At 54.9% G+C, this 20,503-nt stretch overlaps 1 protein-coding gene across 1 annotated transcript; it reads left to right on the forward strand.

The window, feature by feature from the left end:
* The first annotated feature begins 1,618 nt into the window (after positions 1–1,618).
* SP6 (Sp6 transcription factor) lies at positions 1,619–11,446 on the forward strand. Its single transcript, XM_038385715.2, has 2 exons — positions 1,619–1,846; positions 9,741–11,446. The coding sequence occupies exon 2, from the start codon at positions 9,778–9,780 to the stop codon at positions 10,888–10,890; it is 1,113 nt and encodes a 370-aa protein (XP_038241643.1). The 5' UTR covers positions 1,619–1,846; positions 9,741–9,777; the 3' UTR covers positions 10,891–11,446.
* Positions 11,447–20,503: the final 9,057 nt, after the last annotated feature.

Raw genomic sequence — 20,503 nt, forward strand, 5'->3', positions numbered from 1 at the left:
CTGTCCTCCAGGAACTTATCTAGTTCTTTTTTAACCCTGTTATAGTCTGGTTACAGTCTGCTCTCTGCCCTCTAGTGCTCTTCCTCCCGAAGTGGATGGTCCCGGTGATCAAAGAGGTCTTTTCCAGCCCAGCTGCCAGTGCTCGCCATCCTTAAACAGGGACATGCGGAGAGGAAAGCAGGGACATGGCTGTTCATTCTATTGACGTGCACCTGCTGGTGGGCCCGGTCTGACAGATTCACAGAGTTTCAGGCCAGAAGGGACCATTAGGTCATTGAGTCTGATCTCGTGTATAGCACAGGCCAGACAACTTCACCCACTTACTCCTGCCTGGAGCCCTGTGAGTGTTTGACAAGCACTCAAGGAAGTCAATGGAAAGACCCCACTGACCTCCGTGAGCTTTGATCAGGGCCCAGGAACAGTCTTTGGAGGGGCAGGGTAGGGAATGGCCAATATTCCTGACCACAGAGACTTGTCCCTTCTAAATCAGGACACCTGATGTGCAGGTGCCTCTCACTGCTATGACCCACAAACAGCCAATACGGCCCCCTTGGTGAGATGTATCCCAACCAAGGGCAGCAGCTCTTTGCATTGCATCTACCGCCAGTGGGTTCTGCAGGAGATGGGAGGAGGGTTGGTGAAAGGACAGGGTGTGCGCCCTTGTATTCAAATGGAAACGTCCCTCTGTGTCAAACTCAATCAACAAAGTTCAGAGAGGGAAGAGGGCTCTCCAGTTCGCAGTGCCCTCCCGTGACCTCCAGGTGACCCAGAGCAGGGTTTGGAATGGGGTCAGCTGTGTTTTGCTTTGGGGCTTTCTCCAGAATCTGCCAGGAATGTCAGTAGCTGTCAGGCCTGCACCATCGGCCTAATCTAGCCATCTGATCTCACCTAGCTACCTCTTCTACTTGATCTCTCAGATCTCTTTCTGTTGTGTCTTACCTATCTATTCTCATGTACTCATTTATCTGTCTGGCCCCATGCACACCTATCTAGCTATCCATCCCCACGCACCCACATCTATCTAATCATCACCTAATCTATCTATCCTTTACACTGGTCCCTCTTCTTTGCATCCATCCATCCATCTATCTATCCCCATGCACCCACACCTATCTAGCCCCATGCAGAACTGCCTATCCATCCGCATCCACATCCATCCATCCATCTGTCCCTTCCCTGTCTCTCTTTTTACAGGTGTGCTGAGTAGGCTGCAGTGCCAACAGAAAGGGCTGGGTCCCTGCTACTAAGCACTAGCTGTCTACTAGACACAGAGGCATAGAGGGGCCCGGGGCATCCAGTGGCCACCCCTCCAGAGGTGCTAAGAATCAGGCCTGACTCTAGTTCCCACCCCAAGCGCCCTAGAGCCGGCGGGTTCCGCTGGGTCCGGCTGGGGTGTGTGGCCAGAGCAGGTGTTCGCCGCCCTGCCCGCGATCGGGCCCGTGGAGCGAGCTGGGAGCGAGCCCAGCGCTGGGGCCGGTCTCTCCCCTATAACCACCCTGCGTGTGGGCTGCCGGCCGGCCGGAGCCGGGTGTCAGCGGCGCCGGCCCTGCCGGGAAGGGTTAAAAGCCGCCGGGGCAGGTAGGTGGGCGGAGCCGGGCCGGGCCGGGCCGGGAGGGAAGCGGAGCAGAGCCGAGCCGAGCTGAGCAGAGCAGAGCGCGGCGGTGAGTCCGGGCGCCTCCGCTCCGCTCACCTGCGCTCGCTCGCTCCGCACGGGCTGCGGGGACCGGCTGTGGCCAGCGGCCGAGGGGCTCTGCCCGAGGGGCGGGCGAACGGACGGGCCGGGCGCCCCGATGAGGACGGCTCCGCGGGGAGATCGCGGCACCCCCGGGCCCCGCTGAACCCGCAGGTAGCTGGACTTCGTGGGTCGGCCCCGGGGCGCGCTCCCCACGGATGCTAACGCGGGTGGGCGGGGGGTGCAGCGGTCCGCGGCGCTGGCACTTGGGGGGCAGCGGCCCCTGGCGGGGAGCGATCCCGGCCCCCGAGCAGGCGTGGTCCAGGGGCGTTCAGCGCCCCCGGGAGCCGGGTGAGGAGAGGCCTCGGGACCGGCCCCTTCCTTCTCCTGTCGTGGGGCACCTGCTGCTGAAGCCCCGGTCCCGGGAGTTGCTGCTTTCCTGGCTCGCTCGAGCGGGGGGTGGGAGAAGGGGCTCGGGGCCCCCGGCTGAGCCCCCGCCCTGCACACGGAGGTAGCTACGCCAGGGCAGCCCCGCAATGCACAGGGGGCCGGGGTGCAACGTGGGGTTTGCTGGAGAGTGAGTCGCTCCTGGGGGGGGGGTGGATCTGGAGTTGTACAGCTGGAGTGGGACAAACTCCCCCAGGCCAGGCAGGGCCTCCGAGGGCCTCTCCTCTCCTCTCTGGAAGCTAAGGGGGCATTACTGGGGCTCAGGGTGTCCTGCTGGGGCTGGCTGGTATTAACTCAATCCAGCCTCCGGTGTGAGCTGGCAGGATTGGGCCCAATCCAGCCCCCCCACCACACACACACGCACACTGAAGATTGTGGTTGACTTCAGTGAGGGCTGGATCGGACCCCTGGCCTGGATGGATGGAAGGGGAGATGGTCGTGGCTCCCTGACACCCCCATCTTCAAAGCCGGTCACCTGCAGCTTGTTGTTGGTTTCTTGCCTCGTGCGAAGTGCTCTGCCCTCAGGACAGGCAGCCAAGAATTGCCCAGTTCCAGTCCCAGCCCAGGCGAGGCGCTGCTCTGTGCCTCAGTTTCCCCACTTGTATAATGGTGCTCGTGCCTCTTAGACTTTCCTCGGGGGGTGCAGGGGAGGAGGCTTGAGGGGTTTATTAGCAGAGCTGGTCAGGAATTTGTCAACACTTTTTTTTTTTTTTTCCCCCTTCTGGAAACTGTTGACCTGTCAAAGCCCAAAGTGCTCACCGGACCTGGCTGGTTTTGATGAATTTCCTGTGTTTGAAAACCGATTTGGAGGTTTAATTTTTGGAAATGCTGGTGTTTTCTGAATGAACCCGCTCCTGGCTTTGGCTCAAAGAGAGTTTATTTCAAAAATTTGTGCTAAGTTAGAGTCATCTATATAAAGCTGAAATTGAAACCAAACTTTCCAAAATGACTGACCTGCCGTGCGTGTTCACAAAAAGTGTCAAGATTTCAACGTTTTGTTCTGACTGGGGATGGGGGGGGAAAATGTTTCTAACTCTCCTGGGGTAAGAAGACTGGTCCCCTCCCTGCCCCACTGATTAGTCTGTACCGCGCACTGGGGACATGAAGCCAGGATCAGAGGCCATGTGTTAGTGACCTGGCCAGGAGCGGCTGCAGGGAGTGGGGGCTTTGCTTTGTTTACCAAGGGTAGAACTGGAAAGAGGGTCTGATTTCCCCGCAGTGTCAATCCGGAATGACTCCCGGGAAATCGGGGGGATTATTCCGCCTCTGCGTGTGTCACTGAGGTGACAAGTTGCCCCCAGGTGTGACATCCACCATCCTAGAGAGAGCTGGTACAGGAAGAGTCCTGGCTTTGCCTTATGCCTGCACTGGGTCCTTGGCATGGGAATTACACCGCTTCCCTGTGTCACCCAAACCCCCTTATGCTGAAACTGGCCACACCGAGTCCAACCTGGTCCTAAGTGAGATTGGGCCCTTTCGGGGCTTCTTAAGCAGTTTTACCATGCAGCACTCCACCTGGCTTTGATGGCCCCTGTGTTCAGTTCTCCCCCAGACGCTGCTACCCTTTGGCATTAACTGGAGCCCTGTGCTGGCAGGGCCTCTGGATCCCGGCAGGAGCCATCCCTGGGGGACGCAGCATTTGTTTCCTATTGATGGAGGCTGTATGTATGTTTGCAACTTACCAGGGAGTGGGAGGGGTGTAGGAGCCTGTCTGAGTCCTGCAGGAAAGAGCCATTGAATTGCACATTTTACCAGGGAGGGAGGCCAGGGTGGGTCCTGCAGGGCTGGGCACTGAGCCCTCCGAGGGGCTGCTTGGCCAAATCTGTTTATGCCATGTGGGAAGGGACCCTGGCCCATGACTCCAAGTGGAGAGGGCACCACATCTGTTCCTGCCCCCAACTGCTGGCCAGATGGCTGCTCTGGGGTTAAGTAGGCTTGGCAAGGGAGTCCAGCGGTTGTTTGTAGGCCTTCTCCTGAGAGACACCACATGCCCTCAAGCAGCTATTGATGTCAGAGAGACCTGAGGGCCCTCAGCACCACTCAGGATGGGGCTTGGGGCAACCCAGTGGTTGAAGTGTTCAGTGCTGGGGCGGCATCTTCTTTCTCTCCTGATTTCCCCCAACCATGATGTTAACCCTTTACGCCCCCTTCCCCATCAGCAGCTGGACCTGCTCAGTTCTGTGGAAGCCAGCCTAGATCATGTCAGCATCCTGGGCACCTTCCCAGCCGGCTCCTTGGTTGGTTCCTTCCCCCCACCTTTGCTTTTTCTAGGCATTGTTGCCTCCCCATCCCTCGTGGTGGAAGGTCCATGGAGCCTTTGTCCAGGAGATCAGCTTCACCCAAGCAAGCTAAACCCTGCTTTGTAGGACCCTGTCTGGCCTCAACCGTGCTGACTGCAGCTTCTGGGCCTGGCTGTAGTTAGCAGGGCTGTAGTGCAGTTTCCCTGTCCATGTTGGACTGGATGGGTGGGGTGGGAAGAGTTACTCTTTAAGCCACTCTGCAGGCAAGGATCATGTGCTGGGGCCCCACCCTCTCATGAGACCCGGTCAGAGGTTGGGGTTGTGATTTTTGTTGGGTGCGGACATACAGTCACCCTATGCTGTAAGTGTGTTTCAAACCTGGTCCAGAGCCCTAGCACGGTCAGCGTCATGGAGCCTTTGGGTAAGGAGCTAAAGATGGCATTGGAGCAATGCCCTCTGGGAGGGCATCCCACACCCAGCTCCAACTCCTCCCCAAAATGTGGGGGAAAGAATGTTCTTCGGGTTAAGGCTGATGGAGAATTGGACTCACTTCTGAACCTCTAGTCAGTTTCTGAAGCTGAAACAAAAATAACTTCAGGCTTTGGGCCTGTCCCCATCTCACTGTTTGTAAAATAATTGCTCTCCCCCTCTCCTGTTGGGATGAGAGAGACCCACACAAACTAAGAGGGGAAATTGACTAGCCAGGGGGAAGCCATGAAACTGACTCGACAGAAAGTTAAAAAGGCTGTAAACAAACAAGGGAAAAACCAGAGCAATGTATTTTCTCCTCTGATCTCTGTCACATCATCTGCTCCGATGGCCCTGATGGTCCCCCACCGGGGAGTGAGTGCTATAAATCCTTCTCTGTGCCAATCCCCAGACACTATCCAACTATTTCAGCCCCCTAGCTGTAGAGGCCTGTCTCTTTAGTTCTGGCTCTAGTAGATCCTGCTTCTAGCTCGGGAGGTCACTGGTTCAATCCCTAGTGTTTTGGCCAGCTCTCACATAAGCACATTTGCCCCCCCCCGGGCATTACTTATAAAAACGGGGGTGGGGGAAAGCTTTCCCATGGTGTGATTTGTTTGTTTTGTTGAGTTTGGGTGTCCCTATTAACACTACTGCGGGTCCTTTTGGTGAGAGGATCTGTGGGGGACAATGCATGAGACAGGGGATAGAAAACTCCCATCCTCTGTGCTGGTGATATGGGGAAAGTTCAGGACGCTAGTAGTGACCATTTCTGGAGCTGCACCGTTCTTGATCTCTTTACTTCTGGGGCTGGCGCACACATCCTCTTTCCAGGACACCTTCTCTTTGTGTGTCTGTGGATTTTTCTCCATGCTTTCCTGCTGTCAGGGCTGTCTTTGCCCTATTCCCTCACCCCCACCCCTACCCCTCCATGTCATCTTATGTGCAAATCAGCATGTATTTGTCCGCAACAATACAGGGCAGGGTAGGGGGAAGTGGGGAGAGCAGTGTGTTAGGCCGAGAAGGGGAGAGAGTAAGGTGAATGGACCTTTTGGTTTCCCTTGGTTCTGTCTAAATGGAGTCAGGATTTTTCCAGCATCCCATGGCCTGAGGGTGAGGAAGCAACTTTGCAGAAAGGAGTCTCCTGTGCAGTGCTGGACTGTCTGGATTGGCTCTCCAGCGAATGGTCATTAACTGGAAGATGAGGAAGGTTCTGGGGGGGCCCGGGAGTGTGCATGTGGGTGGGACGAATGGAGAGCTGCCAAGTGGGGGAGCGAGATGGGGTACAGGTTACCAAGACCAAGCAAGACTCCTGGGGGCAGGAGACAATTGGAGCAAAGCAAGGGCTGTGCCCCAAGGAAGAGGCTGGGTACTGCTCCTGGTGGAAACTTGGGGGTGGGGAGCTAGTCCTGGCAGGTGGATTTCGACATTGGGGTGGGGCGCCTCGCCCCAATGGGGTTTCTGCAGCTCGGCAGGGTGAGTCACCAGCTGGGATCCTGAGAAACAAATGGGGATCCCGTGGGACCCAACGCAGGCCCTGAACCCTGATCTCAGCTGCTGTGGAGCAGGGCAGGGCTGGCTGGTGCCTCCAGCCCCGGGACAGTCAGATAGGCCCTGAGCAAGCTGGTGAAAGGGGAGCTGACGTGGTTACAGGGAAGATGGGATTCCTGCCCCCCTATCATCTGGGGCAGTGGGAGCTGTAGGTTCTGTGTTGCAGTGGCTGCCCCGGGGCAGCGAATGGTGCTGTGTGGGCACTGGCTGCAGTTTAACAATCCTCTCGATTCCCAGTTGACTTTCCAGATCCTGATGAATTTCAGGGCACTGGCTGCCCAGAGATCTGCCCATGGGATGTTAAACTGACCCCTTAACTCCCTGGTGCCACCATCAGGAACCCAGGCTCCTGCTAGTTACCCTGGCACTGTTGTCCAGGTGGACCTCAGGCTGTCTTCTGCGTCACTGCTGCAGCCCCCACTCTGCTAGTGCAGTGGGGAAGAGAGAGGGAACTCACCCGGCGGGGAAGGGTGTTGGGTGAGGGGGGCGGAGTTCAGTGGTTTGGGGATGGTGACAAGCAGCAACCTCTGGTGAAGGGTTCTAAACCACTGCACAGATCTCTCCTGACCGGCACCCGGATGGCCCACGCCCACGGCTGTTGAGTGCTGAAGGACCGCTGGTGCCAGAGCAAAGGCCACCGGCCCGCCTCGTGTGAGAGGATGGACGGCCCAATGGTTAGGGCATTGGCCTAGAGGTTGGGAGACCCTGGTTCACTTCTCTGCTCTGGGGCAGGCTTCCTGTGCAGGCAAGTCACTAAATCTCTCTGTCCCGCAATTGCCCCTCACAGGGGTGTTCTCGGGATAAATGTGTTGGACTGTGAAATGCTCCCATCGTACAGTGGCCAGATAAGTATGTGAGATAGAGAGCTGAGGCCTGTGAAATGCCCATGGGCTTGATGCAGCGCTCATGCCAATATTGCTACGCTGGCGTAGGGCTGCATGGAGTTAGGTTGGTGCTGGAGAACAGCTGAGCTCCAGGTTGGACCAACCCAGTGGAACTGTCCCCTAGAAAAAAAGAAAAGGAGGACTTGTGGCACCTTAGAGACTCTCAAATGTATTTGAGCCTAAGCTTTCGTGAGCTACAGCTCACTTCATCGGATGCATTCGGTGGAAAATACACCGTATTTCCCATACATAGTTTCCCATACACTGTATTTTCCACTGAATGCATCCGATGAAGTGAGCTGTAGCTCACGAAAGCTTAGGCTCAAATAAATTTGTGAGTCTCTAAGGAGCTACAAGTCCTCCTGTTCTTTTTTGTGAATACAGCCTCACACGGCTGCTGCTCTGAAACCTGTCCCCTAGAAGGAGCTGGTGTCCCTCCCTCCCTGGGATGAGCTGTACGGAAGGGAAAGGGAGGAGGCCATGCCCCGAGATTAAAGTCACTGCCCTGTATATTCTGCAGCAAAGGGTAACCTACATTCTGGCAGCCTCCTTGTGAGTGATGCAATGCAGTGATGTTCTGTTCTGTGGGACAGCTGAGCTCCTTTTTACATCTACTGCTAACCCGGCATCATCCCAGTGCCTTTAGCACTTCCCCATCGCCCCTTTGCTGCACATCACAACCCGGCAGCAGGGGCAGCGCTCAGAAGCTTCAAAAGACAGAGCCAGGACCACTTGAGCTACGAAGACCCATGGCAGTATTGGGTCTATGGCACACGGCTGAGCAATTCTGATAGCCATCCAGCAGGGTCAATGGGCCAGGTGGTGATTGTTCACACTTCAGTCAGGGACTCGGCCCTCCCCCATAAGAGGGTGGGGGCCTCGTCTGCCTGGGGAGACCCCAGCATTTGTACCCTGAGTGATGGAGCCTCGCTGGCCGACGCTTGCCGTTTCAGGGCTAGTCACAAGGGTCAGTGAGGAATCCCCTCTGCTTTTCCTTGTGCACGGCACTGCACGACTTGCCAGCTGCCTTATGGAGGGCGGGGATGGGGGCAAGGTTTGGCTTGCTTTGGATTGGCTGCTGTCCCAGGCAGGATAACTCGATGGGCCAACTCCTAGGGATGATCCATACCTGACCGACCAGCTCCTGTGTTCTTAAGCGCCACTCCCGCGGGGATGGGCCCAACGACCCAAGCAGTGCCGCAGGCCTGTTCCGGGGCCCTCTATGGAGCCATGCGAACAAGGCTATAAATATCCCATCGGGTTTCCCCCACACCCCTGCCACCCCAGGCCCAGCTCAGAGGTGCTCCAGAACGCAGCCGGAGCCTCTTCCATCCAGCAGCGCAGACAATCAGACTGTAATTACTGTAATCCACCTTCCAGAAGCTGCCTATTAGAGGGGCCTGTCTCTGAGGGCCTTTCAGAAACAGACACTAAACTATACTTTAAATCTGCACACACACACCCCTTTTTAGGAGCCTCTAAAATACCTTCAAAAACACCCTGGCCATCTGGATGGTGCACAGAGCCACTAGGGGAAGATGCAGAGCTGAGATGCTGTTCAGGATCATACAGGGCTGGGCAGCTCGGGGGCTCTGTGGACAGAGGGGAGCTGTAAAGGGATGGGGAGCAGCATCTGATCTATCCTCCAGGGTGTCTGGCGCTTCCGGATCCTTAGCGCCACCTGCCGTGTGTTTCACAGCCAGAGCCCATTGAAATCAACCTGAGCCTTTCCACTGACTCCAACAGGATGATGAGGGTGAGGGTGAAAGGCTCATGTTCTGTCCTGTCCACCTCTCCTTCCCTGATTCAATGACCCAACTAGACAGCCTCCCAGCTGGAGGGCATCAGCCCTTGGGGCTAGGGTCGGGGGCAAGGGATGGGGACTCAGGAGATCTGGGTTCTATTCCTAGCTCTGCCACTGGCTTTCGGTAAGTCACTACCCTTCTCTTTGCCTCAGTTGCCCCATCTGTAAAATGGGGATAATGATACAGACCGTTGCGATCTACTGATTGAAAAGCTCTCTAGACAAGTGCCTTAGGCTGTAAGCTCCTTGGGATAAGAACCATCTTTTATGGTCTGTGTTTGTACCGTGCCTAGCGCCACACAGTCCGGAGCTCCTAGGGGCTATGGGAATACAAATAATGGTGTCCTCTGTCCGGTTGCTGGGAGGTTGGTGGCGCAGCCATATGAAAAAGGAGCAGTCTCTGGGCCAGATTCATCCTGGATGCAAATCCACTGAAATCAGTGGGGTTACATTTGGATGCATTTGGCATCCTGTGCCGAGCTCGGTGGAGAGAGGGGCTTAGCAGGATCCCAGCCCCTGGTGAAACAATGACCTGGCCCAGACCCATCTCTGGCTCCATGGTTGAAGGGAAACTAGGGCCAGTTTCTAGGGAAGGCAGCAAAGGGCTAATTGCGTGGGAGAGGAACTGTGACTCCTGTCTCAGACCCCTTCCTTTCCTTCTCTCTCTCCCACTCCAGGTCTGCCGGAGCTGCGGCCCCACTCTGGAGTCCGGCAATGCTCACGGCCGTCTGCGGCTCTCTTGCCAATCAGCGGTCAGAGACACCGCGCGCTGCTTCCCCGCACTTGGACCTGCAGCCCCTGCAGCCCTACCAGCCCCACGCCAGCTCCGAGGCGGGTGGCCACTTCCCCTCCCCTCTCCAGTCCACGGAGCTCCAGCACCTGCCCTTGGTGTGCCCCGGGGTGGAGTTCACGGCCGCCCCCAGCTACGATCTGCATGGCTCTTCGAGGCTAGACCTGGATGGTGACAGCCTGCTGGCCCCCGGCACGTACTCCAAGCTCCTGCAGCCGCCTCCCGAAATGGCCCACCCCTACGAGCCCTGGTTCAGGCCCTCGCACCCCGGCAACGCCGCCGAGGATGGCGGCGTGAATCCCTGGTGGGACCTCCATGCCGGATCCAGCTGGATGGAGCTGCCGCCGGGTCAAGGCGGCCTCCAAGCTCCTGGCCCCGCGGGCGGACTCCAGCCGGTGCTGGGGGGGTACGGCTCCGCTGAGCACCAGCTCTGTGGCCCACCACACCACCTCCTGCCCTCGGCCCAGCACCTGATGGGCCAGGAAGGGCCGAAGCTGCTCGCCTCGTCTCCGGAGCCGCACGTTCTCGAGCAGGCTGTGGACGGTACCGCCAGGGCAAAGAGCTCGAGGCGATCGGTGCCCCGGAGCGCCGGGCAGGCAGCGTGCCGCTGCCCGAACTGCCAGGAGGCCGAGAGGGTGGGGCCGTGCCCAGACGGGGCCAAGAAGAAGCATCTGCACAACTGCCACATCCCCGGCTGCGGCAAGGCCTACGCCAAGACCTCCCACCTGAAAGCCCACCTGCGCTGGCACAGCGGGGACCGGCCCTTCGTCTGCAACTGGCTCTTCTGCGGCAAGCGCTTCACCCGCTCCGACGAGCTGCAGCGGCACCTCCAGACCCACACGGGGACCAAGAGGTTCACCTGTCCCGTGTGCAGCCGGGTCTTCGTGAGGAGCGACCACCTCGGCAAGCACATGAAGACGCACGAGGGGGCCAAAGAGGGAGCAGAGGGGGAGGGCAAAGGTGGGGCAGACCCTCCGGGGAAAGGCAAGAGGGAGCCCGAGGCCAGCAGCTCCAGCCCCGTGACCCAGCCCAACTGAGCCTCTCCCCCTCCGAGACGCCCCCCCTCCACTCTCCATCACCACAGGATGGACGCTCCCTCCCTGACGCCGGGTCTCCCTTTGCAGGGCCGCGCTTTGGGCCGTGGCCCCTGAGCCGGGGCATACGTGGCGATGTCCTCTGAGCAAGAAGCTATTTATTCTGTAGGAGGGAAGTATGCAATCTCGGTGCGTGGGGCACAGGGCCTCTCCTCCCACGGGGGGCTGGGAGGGTCCGGGCCAGGGGTTGGTCTCCAAATCGGAAGAGGGACGACATTAAGGGGTTAAGGGCTGGGACCTTTTTTTGAAGGATCTGAGTTGAGGCATTGTGCCAAGGGGGTGGGGGTAGGGGGCAGGAGGAGGGGGTGCCCCCATGCAAAGCAGTGGGGGGAGAGATGTCTCTGGCAGAGGCTGAGACCTGGCCCCAAGCCCTGGGTCCAGACCCTCCCCGCTGAGCAGCAAAATCTGAATCTGGAGAACTGGGCTCTGGGCTCAGCTGGTAGAGCAGGCAGGCAAGATGCTGTAACCAAGGGTGGTTTTAGGTCTCTTCTCCCCCCCCCCCCCAGCAGACTCCCCCATCCACTGCCTTTCCCCTCCCCCACACAATCACCTCCTCCCCTTCCCCGCCCGAGCATTTTTTCCTCTTCTCCCCCCCACCCCCTCCCCCGAACTCCTCTTCCAGCCCCACCCCGCTGCACACTCTGCACTCCACCCTGCAAAATGACCCTCCTGGCCCGATCCCCTTTGCTCCCTGACGCCCTCCCTGGGAAGCTCCCAGAAGCCGGCTCCTACCCTGGGGGGGTTTCGCTCATCTGGGTGGTGGAAGCTTCCCCGCTTGCGCGGGGATCCTCCTGCCCTCCCCCTGGTTTGTGTTGCTACGACTTCTGGCACGAGGGAGGCTGTTTGGAAGGAACATCAAGCGGGACCCGGAGCAGCGAGGGCCCTTCTCTCTCGGCCGCAGCTGTCTAGACACTTCTGGGGCCAAAAGGGGACAGCGGGTTGGGAAAGGCTAGTTTTCAAACAGCTCACCCCAAAGGGAACCCCCTGGAGAGGGGGAGCAGAGGGGTTCACTGCTCTTCCTCCTCCCGTACACCCCCTTTGTCCCCCATTTCCCCCCCCCAGCAGAGGAACAGACCCCCGCCGTTACTCAGGACACGTATGAGCTGGGATCGGCCCTTAGAATCCCAGCCATGAAGCTGCAGTGGGGCAGAGCCATGGGTCTTTACTGACCCGGCGCAGTTTGTCCCTGCCCAGTGCTACCCCAAGGTGGGGGTGGGGGGAAGTGGAGCTGCCCCCCCCAGGTGTTCATGGGAGGTTGAGCAGCTACTGAGTTGTGGACTCGGGCGGCAGGCCCCTGAGTGGGGTTCAATTGAGCTGCCCAGCTCATGCAGTTTAGGGGATGAGGTGGTCCCGGGGGGGAACGCGTCAGCGTCAGGGGCATTGTGCTTGCTTGGCTCTAGGTGCAGGGGTGAATCCCCCCCACACCCATAGTAGCTCAGCCTCTTCTGTCTCACCGCCATCCATTAGAAGGCCCCATGTTTACCCATTACGGCCCCGCTCCCAGCTTTCCGTCCCTGCAGCCAGTGTTATGATCCTCCAAAGGGACAGGGGTTCCCACCCTGCGTCAGCCCAAGCAGTGGAGGCCCTGGACGTTCAGGCCCTCGTGAGTCTGCCCCAGGGGGTTCCCGGCTCTGCCACGTGACCTCTACCCCCTCCTGCTTTTGGCTGCACGGGGAGGACCCAGAGGACAATCTTCCCCGGGTGGGGTGCGTGAATCCAATCAAGGCTGATGCCCGGGGACAGGGGCCGAACCGCAGGGAAGAGATCCTTCTTGTGGTGGGAACCCACTTGCGCCACGGGGACTGGGGTGTGCGGGGGAGAAACCCCGCGATGAGCCACCCGGGCGTGGGGAGTGGCGCTCTGAGGCAGGGGGGAAGCCTCAGGGGGGGGCTGCGTCGAGGCTGCTGGGCGAGTTGTGCAACGTGCTGGCCTTTGTACGATTGCCAAACGTGTGCAGCTGCTCCTTTCCCACGCCCACCCCTCTCCCATCCGTCCGTCCGTCACCCACTCTTCCCCCGGGGGAGGTGAGCCTAGCCTTGGAAAGCCAGTGGAGCCGGCAGCAGCCAGATTCCGATCCTATGGCCCAATCGGGCCGGGCCAGGCAGGGAGGGAGGGGAACGTCAAACCACCCTCTCCCTGAGCAGCCGGGCTGGGTGGGTCTTGTTTTGCACTGGAAGCTGAATCCAGGCAGCTCGGAGCCTGATCCCATGCTCTGCATCCAGCTATATTTATTGAATGCCTAGATTATCAATTGGGCCGTGGAAGCTGATGGGTTGGGAAACATCCCTAGAAATCCCCCCCCCCTGCTTTTTCGTTAAACTGGTTTAAAAATCAACAGTTTATCTCGAAGGAAACTTTTTTTTCTCTCTCTCTCTCTCGATCCTACCCCCCCCCCTTTTTTTTTAAATGAAGTAGTTATTTCATCTAATTGTTTTCCTAAATGTCGGCAGAACCCTCAAGCAAGTAAGATGGGATCTTCTGCCAGTGTAAATGTAACTGGGCTTCTGTTGGTAGATTGGGGGAGAGGTTTTAAGCTACAGCTACCTCTACATCCAAAATTCTGGGGGCCAGATCCTCAGCTGGCGTCTTGCAGCTCCCCTCCATTGAGTGCACTGATTGACACCAAGAATCTGGCCTGGGGATTTTTCGCAGCTGATATCGTGGTTCGGCCCATTATTAAAATGTGGGGTAATTTGCCAGATTCAGAGTGGAGTTTGGAGACCAAGAAGCCTCTAACTTCCAGAGTGTTTGGAGTTTGGAGGAAGTTCAGGCCCATCTCCGGGTATGAGCCGAGCTCTTTATTTTAGACTGTTTTATTAATTATTATTTTATTAATATTATTATTAATAAGGTGAAACCAGGCTTTGCCAGTTGGGGAGGATGGAAGCTTAGAGGCTAAGCTTGTTTAATGTCAGGTTTCAGAGTAGCAGCCATGTTAGTCTGTATTCGCAAAAAGAAAAGGAGTACTTGTGGCACCTTAGAGACTAACAAATGTATTTGAGCGTAAGCTTTCATGAGCTACAGATGCATCCGATGAAGTGAGCTGTAGCTCACGAAAGCTTATGCTCAAATAAATTTGTTAGTCTCTAAGGTGCCACAAGTCCTCCTTTTCTTCTTGTTTAATGTGCATCTTTGGTGGGCCAGTTGGCTGGCTGTCCCCAGTACTGGTCTCAAAAGCCAGTTGCTCGTCTCTGGTCCTATCTGGGCTGGGATCTGAACTGTGCTTGCTGCAGACAGGTTTTGTTAAAGGGTTGAGGAGTTCTGAGACCTCTCATGGGTAGCTGAGGGCAAAGAGCCTAAATATGTTTCAAGTTTGAGTCTTGTTGGGATGACTCGTGAGTAAAGGCTGCAGGACTGGACCTCCATTCTCTAGCACAGTTTCCTTGACTGGTGTCAAGGACCTTTTCCCTCTCTGACGTCTGTCCATGTGGCTGGCTTCGTCGGAGTCCCAGTGCACCCACTGTCTCTTTCAAAGGATAATATTGTTTTTTTCAGATTCTTCTCCATTTGCATTTTTACCCTCTCAGGAAACTGATGACAAAAACAACTGGGACACCAAACTAATTCAGACCAAATGTCACAAGTGTAGAAATCAAGATTCATCTGCCACAAATAAAATTCTCCTATTAATTGACTGATTACCAGATACAATAGAGAGCGGAAAAGATGGACAGCTGCCTCCCTGTGTGAAAAAACAGGCCTGGTTTATCCCTGGTTTAACTTCAGAGATACAGCTGGCTCCTGATGTATTTAAATTTCCCTCCTTGTAAATTTCAGTGGGAGATTTTTTTTTTTAAATCACTTTCTAGATGGAGGAAGAAATTGACAGCTAGTTATATTCATCACTGAAAATCCAAAACCTTCTAACCTTAACTAGAGTCTATCCCTGTCCATGCTGGTAACAAGGAGACTGTGCTAGATTCTTGCTAATAACTAGGCAAATTAGGTTGGTTATTTATGCAGCTAAACCAGTGTGGGTTTAGATCCAGACTCAGTGTATCCTATCCCCAGTATCAGGAGTTGGAGCTGGGAGAAGTAGGGTTTGCATCAATGATTCTAGTTTGGTCCATCTCTGGTAAACCAAAGCCCTGCTGAACTTTGAGCAAGTCTGTATGTGGATCCAAACTTTGCCTCTTAGGTCATGTCTATAAAAGGACATTCAGGAAAGTAGTTAATTTGGATTAACGAAAGGTGTGAATTTAAAGTGCATCAGTTAAACATGAATGAAGCTCAATCAAATTAATTCTGAATAAGGCCATCCACACAGAGGTTTAATGCAGTTGAACTAATCCACTTTAAAAGTTAATTCAGATTAGTTTTCCTGAATGTCCCAGTGAAGACAAATCCTCAGGCCCCTGGTCTCTGGGCTTGATCCATCTTCCAGTGAAGCTGATGGGAGTTGGGCTGGGTGACCTGACCACTTTGTTAGCAGTGACCACAGTTTAAACATGCTTATGGCTACAGGTTTCCATCCTGGAGCAGATGTGGGGCATCCCCTGGGAGCTCTGAAGCAGTGCTGTCTGATCTCTCCCTCCTGCGCCCCACAAATAGGTCCTGAGAACACAAGGATCATTGGGAGTTGGGGTAGATTCCTTGGCATCTGGGCTCAACTCGTCACATCTGGCCTGCCTCCTCCATAGATATTGGGCAAAATCACTGTTCCCCTAATAGAAGTGCTCCTGCCTGGTTTCTGCAGGTGAAGGCACTGGAGTGGCTGGGGGTGATCCCGCTTTTTAAAGTAGAGATCTGAATTGGTTCCTGGATCCAAAGAGCCACGTATAGGATAGGTCTGTGCCAGCCTTCTGCTGTTCCAGAGTGGCTGAACAGTTTGGAAGGGAAACCAGTGGAAGCAGGGGATTTAGGCAGCCACCCCGCCACCTCGTTCCCTGCAGCTAGGATGGCTCGGAACCCAGCTCCTCCCATCAGGCCTTTGATTTATCGGGCAATGAAGGCTGTAAAACTGGTTGGGGAGAGACTGCTCGCTAGGTTCCCCACCCGCCCCAGCCAACCCGGCCTGCTGCATGGCGGGAATTTCAGGAGGGGCTTGCCGGTGCTCTGCTCCAAAATTAGCTAGTCCAAGCGTCTCCTAGCCCACTGTCTCCCTGCAAGGGGACTGCCCAGGTGAGGAACATACAGGCCTGAAATACCAAGCCAGCTGGGGTGGTGCTGTTGAACCTTGTGTGTCAGGGCATAAGCTGATCCCCAGCTGGGTGGTCGTGGGGGAATTACTCTTCCCCTGGGGAGCAGAATCACATAGGTAGATACAGCACAGGAGCATGTGACAGCAGACATGGCTGGAGGTGGGGTAACAGAACAGACGGGCTTGCTGATCTGAACCACTGGGGGCAGGATGCTGGGCTGGGTGAGCATGTTGGTTTGATCCAGGGGATACCAGGCTACAGAGACTATTTGGCTTGATTCAGGGAGTGGGGATACCAGGCTAGATGGGCCACTAGTTAGATCTGAAGTGGTAATGAGGTGGGGATACTGTATTGCAGGGATAGTCAATAGCTGGACTGCAGGTCAAATCCAGCCTCCGTCCAGATGCTTTTTGAATGGACCCCTGTTATTTACTTATCATTATCATTACTGTTTTGTTTGGTTATTGTCTCTGGAGTCTAGACCTTGACTAGACCTTGACCAAGAAATTTGGACCTTAACAAAAAAGAATTGACTACCCCTTTCTTTTGGATGGGTCCATTGGTCTGATCAGCGAGGCAGGGAGACTCGGATAGATGAGCTGTTGCAGATGGAGTTGGCTAGGAGATCCGGTGTGGCAGGGATACCGGGATAGATGGGCTATTGGCTAGATGTGATGTGGTCGAAAGATGGGGATGCTGTACTAGCTGGTTCCATTGGTCTGATCAGGGAGATGGGGCCCCTGGGCTAGATAGGCCATTAGCCAGGTCCTGTGTGGGAGGAGATGAGACACCAGACCAGCTGGCTCATTGGTTCATTCCCGTGTGGAGGTCCACACATAGGATACAAGGATGGAATTGGCGACAAATGACACTCCGCTGCCTTGAACCGGCTCCTGGGAGGTGGCAGGAAGGTTTTGCTGACTTCCAGTGTCTGATGTGGGGCATGGGAGACAGGAGAGGCTGCTGCCCAGCCACCCATGGTCGGTTTGGCTAGGGGAGCAGTTGGCTGCTAGTGACCCTGGGTACTGGGCTGCTTTCCTGTCCTCCGCCCCCAAGCTGTTACCGTAGGAGCCCCACAGAGGAAACCATGTAGGATCCTTCGCTGCTATGAATTGACCTGGGGTGATGGCTTGTGGGTTTGTGTTTTGTACCATGTCAGGGTTCCCACCCCACTCTGAACTCTAGGGACAGATGTCGGGACCCACATGAAAGACCCCCCCCCAAGTTTATTTCTACCAGCTTAGGTTAAAAACTTCCCCCAAGGCACAAATCCTTCCTTGTCCTTGGATGGGTACTGCTGCCAGCACCAAGTGAGTTAGACAAAGATTCAGGAAAAGGACCACTTGGAGTTCCTGGTTCCCTAAAATATCCCCAAGTCCCTTCACCCTCTTTCCTGGGGAGGCTTGAGAATTATATTCCAACCAAATAGGTAAACCAGATTCTTAAACAGAACTTTATTATAGAGGGGAAAAAAGTAAAAGAAGCACCTCTGTAAAATCAGGATACAAGGTAACTTTACAGGGTAATCCAATTCAAAACACAGAGGATTCCCCTCTAGGCAAAACTTTAAAGTTACAAATAACGGGGATAAAGCTCCCTCTTAGCACAGGGAAAATTCAAAAGCTAAAGCAAAAGATAATCTAACACTTTTCCTGCTTTACTTACAATTTTTTGTAATCCTAGATCTTATTTCAGGCAAGGTTTTAAGAGATGGTTTTTCCTGCCCCTGGTCCCTCTCTGGCTCCGAGAGAACCCACACAAAGAGAAAAAGCAAAAATCTTCCCCCACAGATTTGAAAGTATCTTCTCCCCTTATTGGTCCTTTTGGTCAGGTGCCAACCAGGTTATTTGAGCTTCTTAACCCTTTAGAGGTAAAGGAGGGATTTTATGCTACCCTTAACTGAATGTTTATGACATACCATAATAAAGTTGTGTTTTCCACATGCTGAGCTGTGGTCTCTATCTCTGCTGAGTTTGATACGCCCGCTGTGTCCAGCTTAAAGCACCTGCAACAAAGAGGGGGCTCCGACCACCCAAATACTGCCTGCCCCCCAAGTAACTATTGTTCTGATCCCCTCACCCGTATTGTATTTTTAGGCCATGAGCCATGTTTGTCTGTCCCCCCCCACTCCTCCCAAGGAATGTCATTGACTTCAGTGTGCCTTCCCGTGTGGATCTGCAAAAATACAATGACAATGCCAACACGCTGCAGGAGGGGGAAAAGGGGAGCCCTTCTATTGCATATCCCTTGGGCCTGCTGTTAGAGGAGCAGGACTGGGGCCACTAAGCCAGAGGGTCTTCTCCAAATGCCCCCCCTGCTGTCTCCAGTGCTGTCCGCAGCCAGTAGGAGCCACAGGCTATCCCGCCCTTGCCCTTCATCCCCTTTCAAGAAGGGACATGTCAGATGAGCGCTCAGCCTTTTCCCACAACTATTCCACACAGTTTGTCATCTGGCAGTGGTAGGAGGGATTGCTCACCGTTGCCAAACAGGACTTGGCTTCATAGCCTGGGACGAGCATGATGAAAGGGGACGTTTCACATCCAAACGTCAGCCACCGAAATACTCCTTCGCTGCCATCAGCCACGCCGGGCAAATTGACTCAAGCTGCTCCCTGCAGGCTGATTGGCTTTGATAGGCTCCCACTCCTGTGGGTCAGCTTCTAGGCCTTACAGCTATTTGTCTGATGTTCTTATCCATGTTACCTTAGCATCCCCAGGCACTAACCAAAATTGGGATCCCACTGCGCTGGGTCCTGTGCAGTCACACAGATGCAGTCTCTGCCCTAGAGAGCAGACAGAGGAAGGGGAGGGAGGGAAACTGAGGCACAAAGGAAGGGACTAGCCCAAGGTCACACAGCAGTCAGTGGCGGAGCTGGGAACAGAGCCCAGGTTCTGTGCCCTAGCCCTTTTACACCTTTCTTTGGCAGAGAGCAACCTGGTCAGTTTGTCTTGGCTGTTTCCTAAAAGCCTATTAAAAAAATTATCCACCAACTAGGTTTTAGCCCTAGCTGATGTTAAGAGACTCGCTTTCAGATACATCCAAGGGGTGCCAGTCAAACCCATGGCCACTTCTTGGTATGTTCTATCCCTGGTACCTGCCCTTGCTGTTTCTGCCTCCTTCAGACAATAAGCTCAGAGACTGTTTTTTCCCTATAGGTTTGTACAGCACCGCACAGAATGGGACCCCAGTCATCTTAGTAGTTGTATTACAGTAACACCTAGTGGCCCCAGCTGAGCTCAAGGCCCCATGGTGCTGGGCACTGTACAAAGACGTAGTAGAGACAGTTCTTGCCCCAAAGAGTTTACAATCCACATAGACAAGAAGTGAGAAGCTTTATTATCCCCATTTCACAGGCAGTAAACTGAGACACGGAACAAGTAAGTCTCAGATCCTCAAAGGTACTGAAGATCCTAACGTACTTTTGAGGAGATGGGCCTAAGTGGCTGGGCCATTCTGTGTCAGAGCCTAGTACTGAACCAAGGTCTCCTGGGCCCATAGCCCTGAGCGACCCTTTCTCTCAATAATCTGGATTGGAGCCTCCTATCAGTGATAATCATCGTGTCTCTAGAAGAATAAATCAGCCTCGCAAAGTTCAGTTTACCTTGGGCAAGTCCTGTCTGACAGCCACACAAAGTCTCTTTAGTGACCTGTCCCACTTTTGGCACCCTCATGCCGAGTCAATTTTGTGCATGGGCTGGCAAATTTTGGTGATGGTTTTGCCAGCCTGGAATAAATATTATTTTTGCTGAGCCCTAGTAACAATCTTGATTTTCATCCTGAAGGATCTCAATGTGCTTTAGACACAGGGTTCATTTTACCCACCATGCAGCCGCTTCTGGGGTGGAATGCTGCAGCTGGTTTAACAGCACACAGCAACACCATACTGCAATAACCAATTGAAATAGCAGGGGAGAATTTAAAGAGGTAGAATGTAATTACCCTGGGTGTAATTTGGCAAGGACAATGGGGTTACAATGCCCCACCTCCTGTAAAAATGACAACGATTAGTGAAGTCCTTTGCTTTACGTATGCTCCAAGAGAGACAGTTCCATGCGCAGCCAGAGACAGAAGCTATTGTACAATGTAATTCTGGAAACATTTTTTCCCCCTCCTAGCCGAAGATTTCCAAATGCGAGCAGGGAGGAGGAAGGGGGAGTCTGCACATGGAACGGCCTGTCTGGGCATGGCTCAGGCATTTCCTCGCTAGATCCCACTATTTCTACAGCTGAGTCTTCTTTCCCTTGACTCTTCAGATGGGGGCTCCAGCCAGGACAGCTGGCCTCACCAACCCCAGCAGCCGCAGCCCAGCCAAAGCCTGGGTGACTCCCAGAGTGTCCCTAGTCCCCATAAGATTGGGGAGGGGGGTAGCAGGAAGCAGGTCGCCCACCCCCAGATCCCCTTTGACCTGGCAGGTC

The sequence above is a fragment of the Dermochelys coriacea genome, chromosome 27 (genome assembly GCF_009764565.3).
Source record: "Dermochelys coriacea isolate rDerCor1 chromosome 27, rDerCor1.pri.v4, whole genome shotgun sequence".
Taxonomy (NCBI): domain Eukaryota; kingdom Metazoa; phylum Chordata; order Testudines; family Dermochelyidae; genus Dermochelys; species Dermochelys coriacea.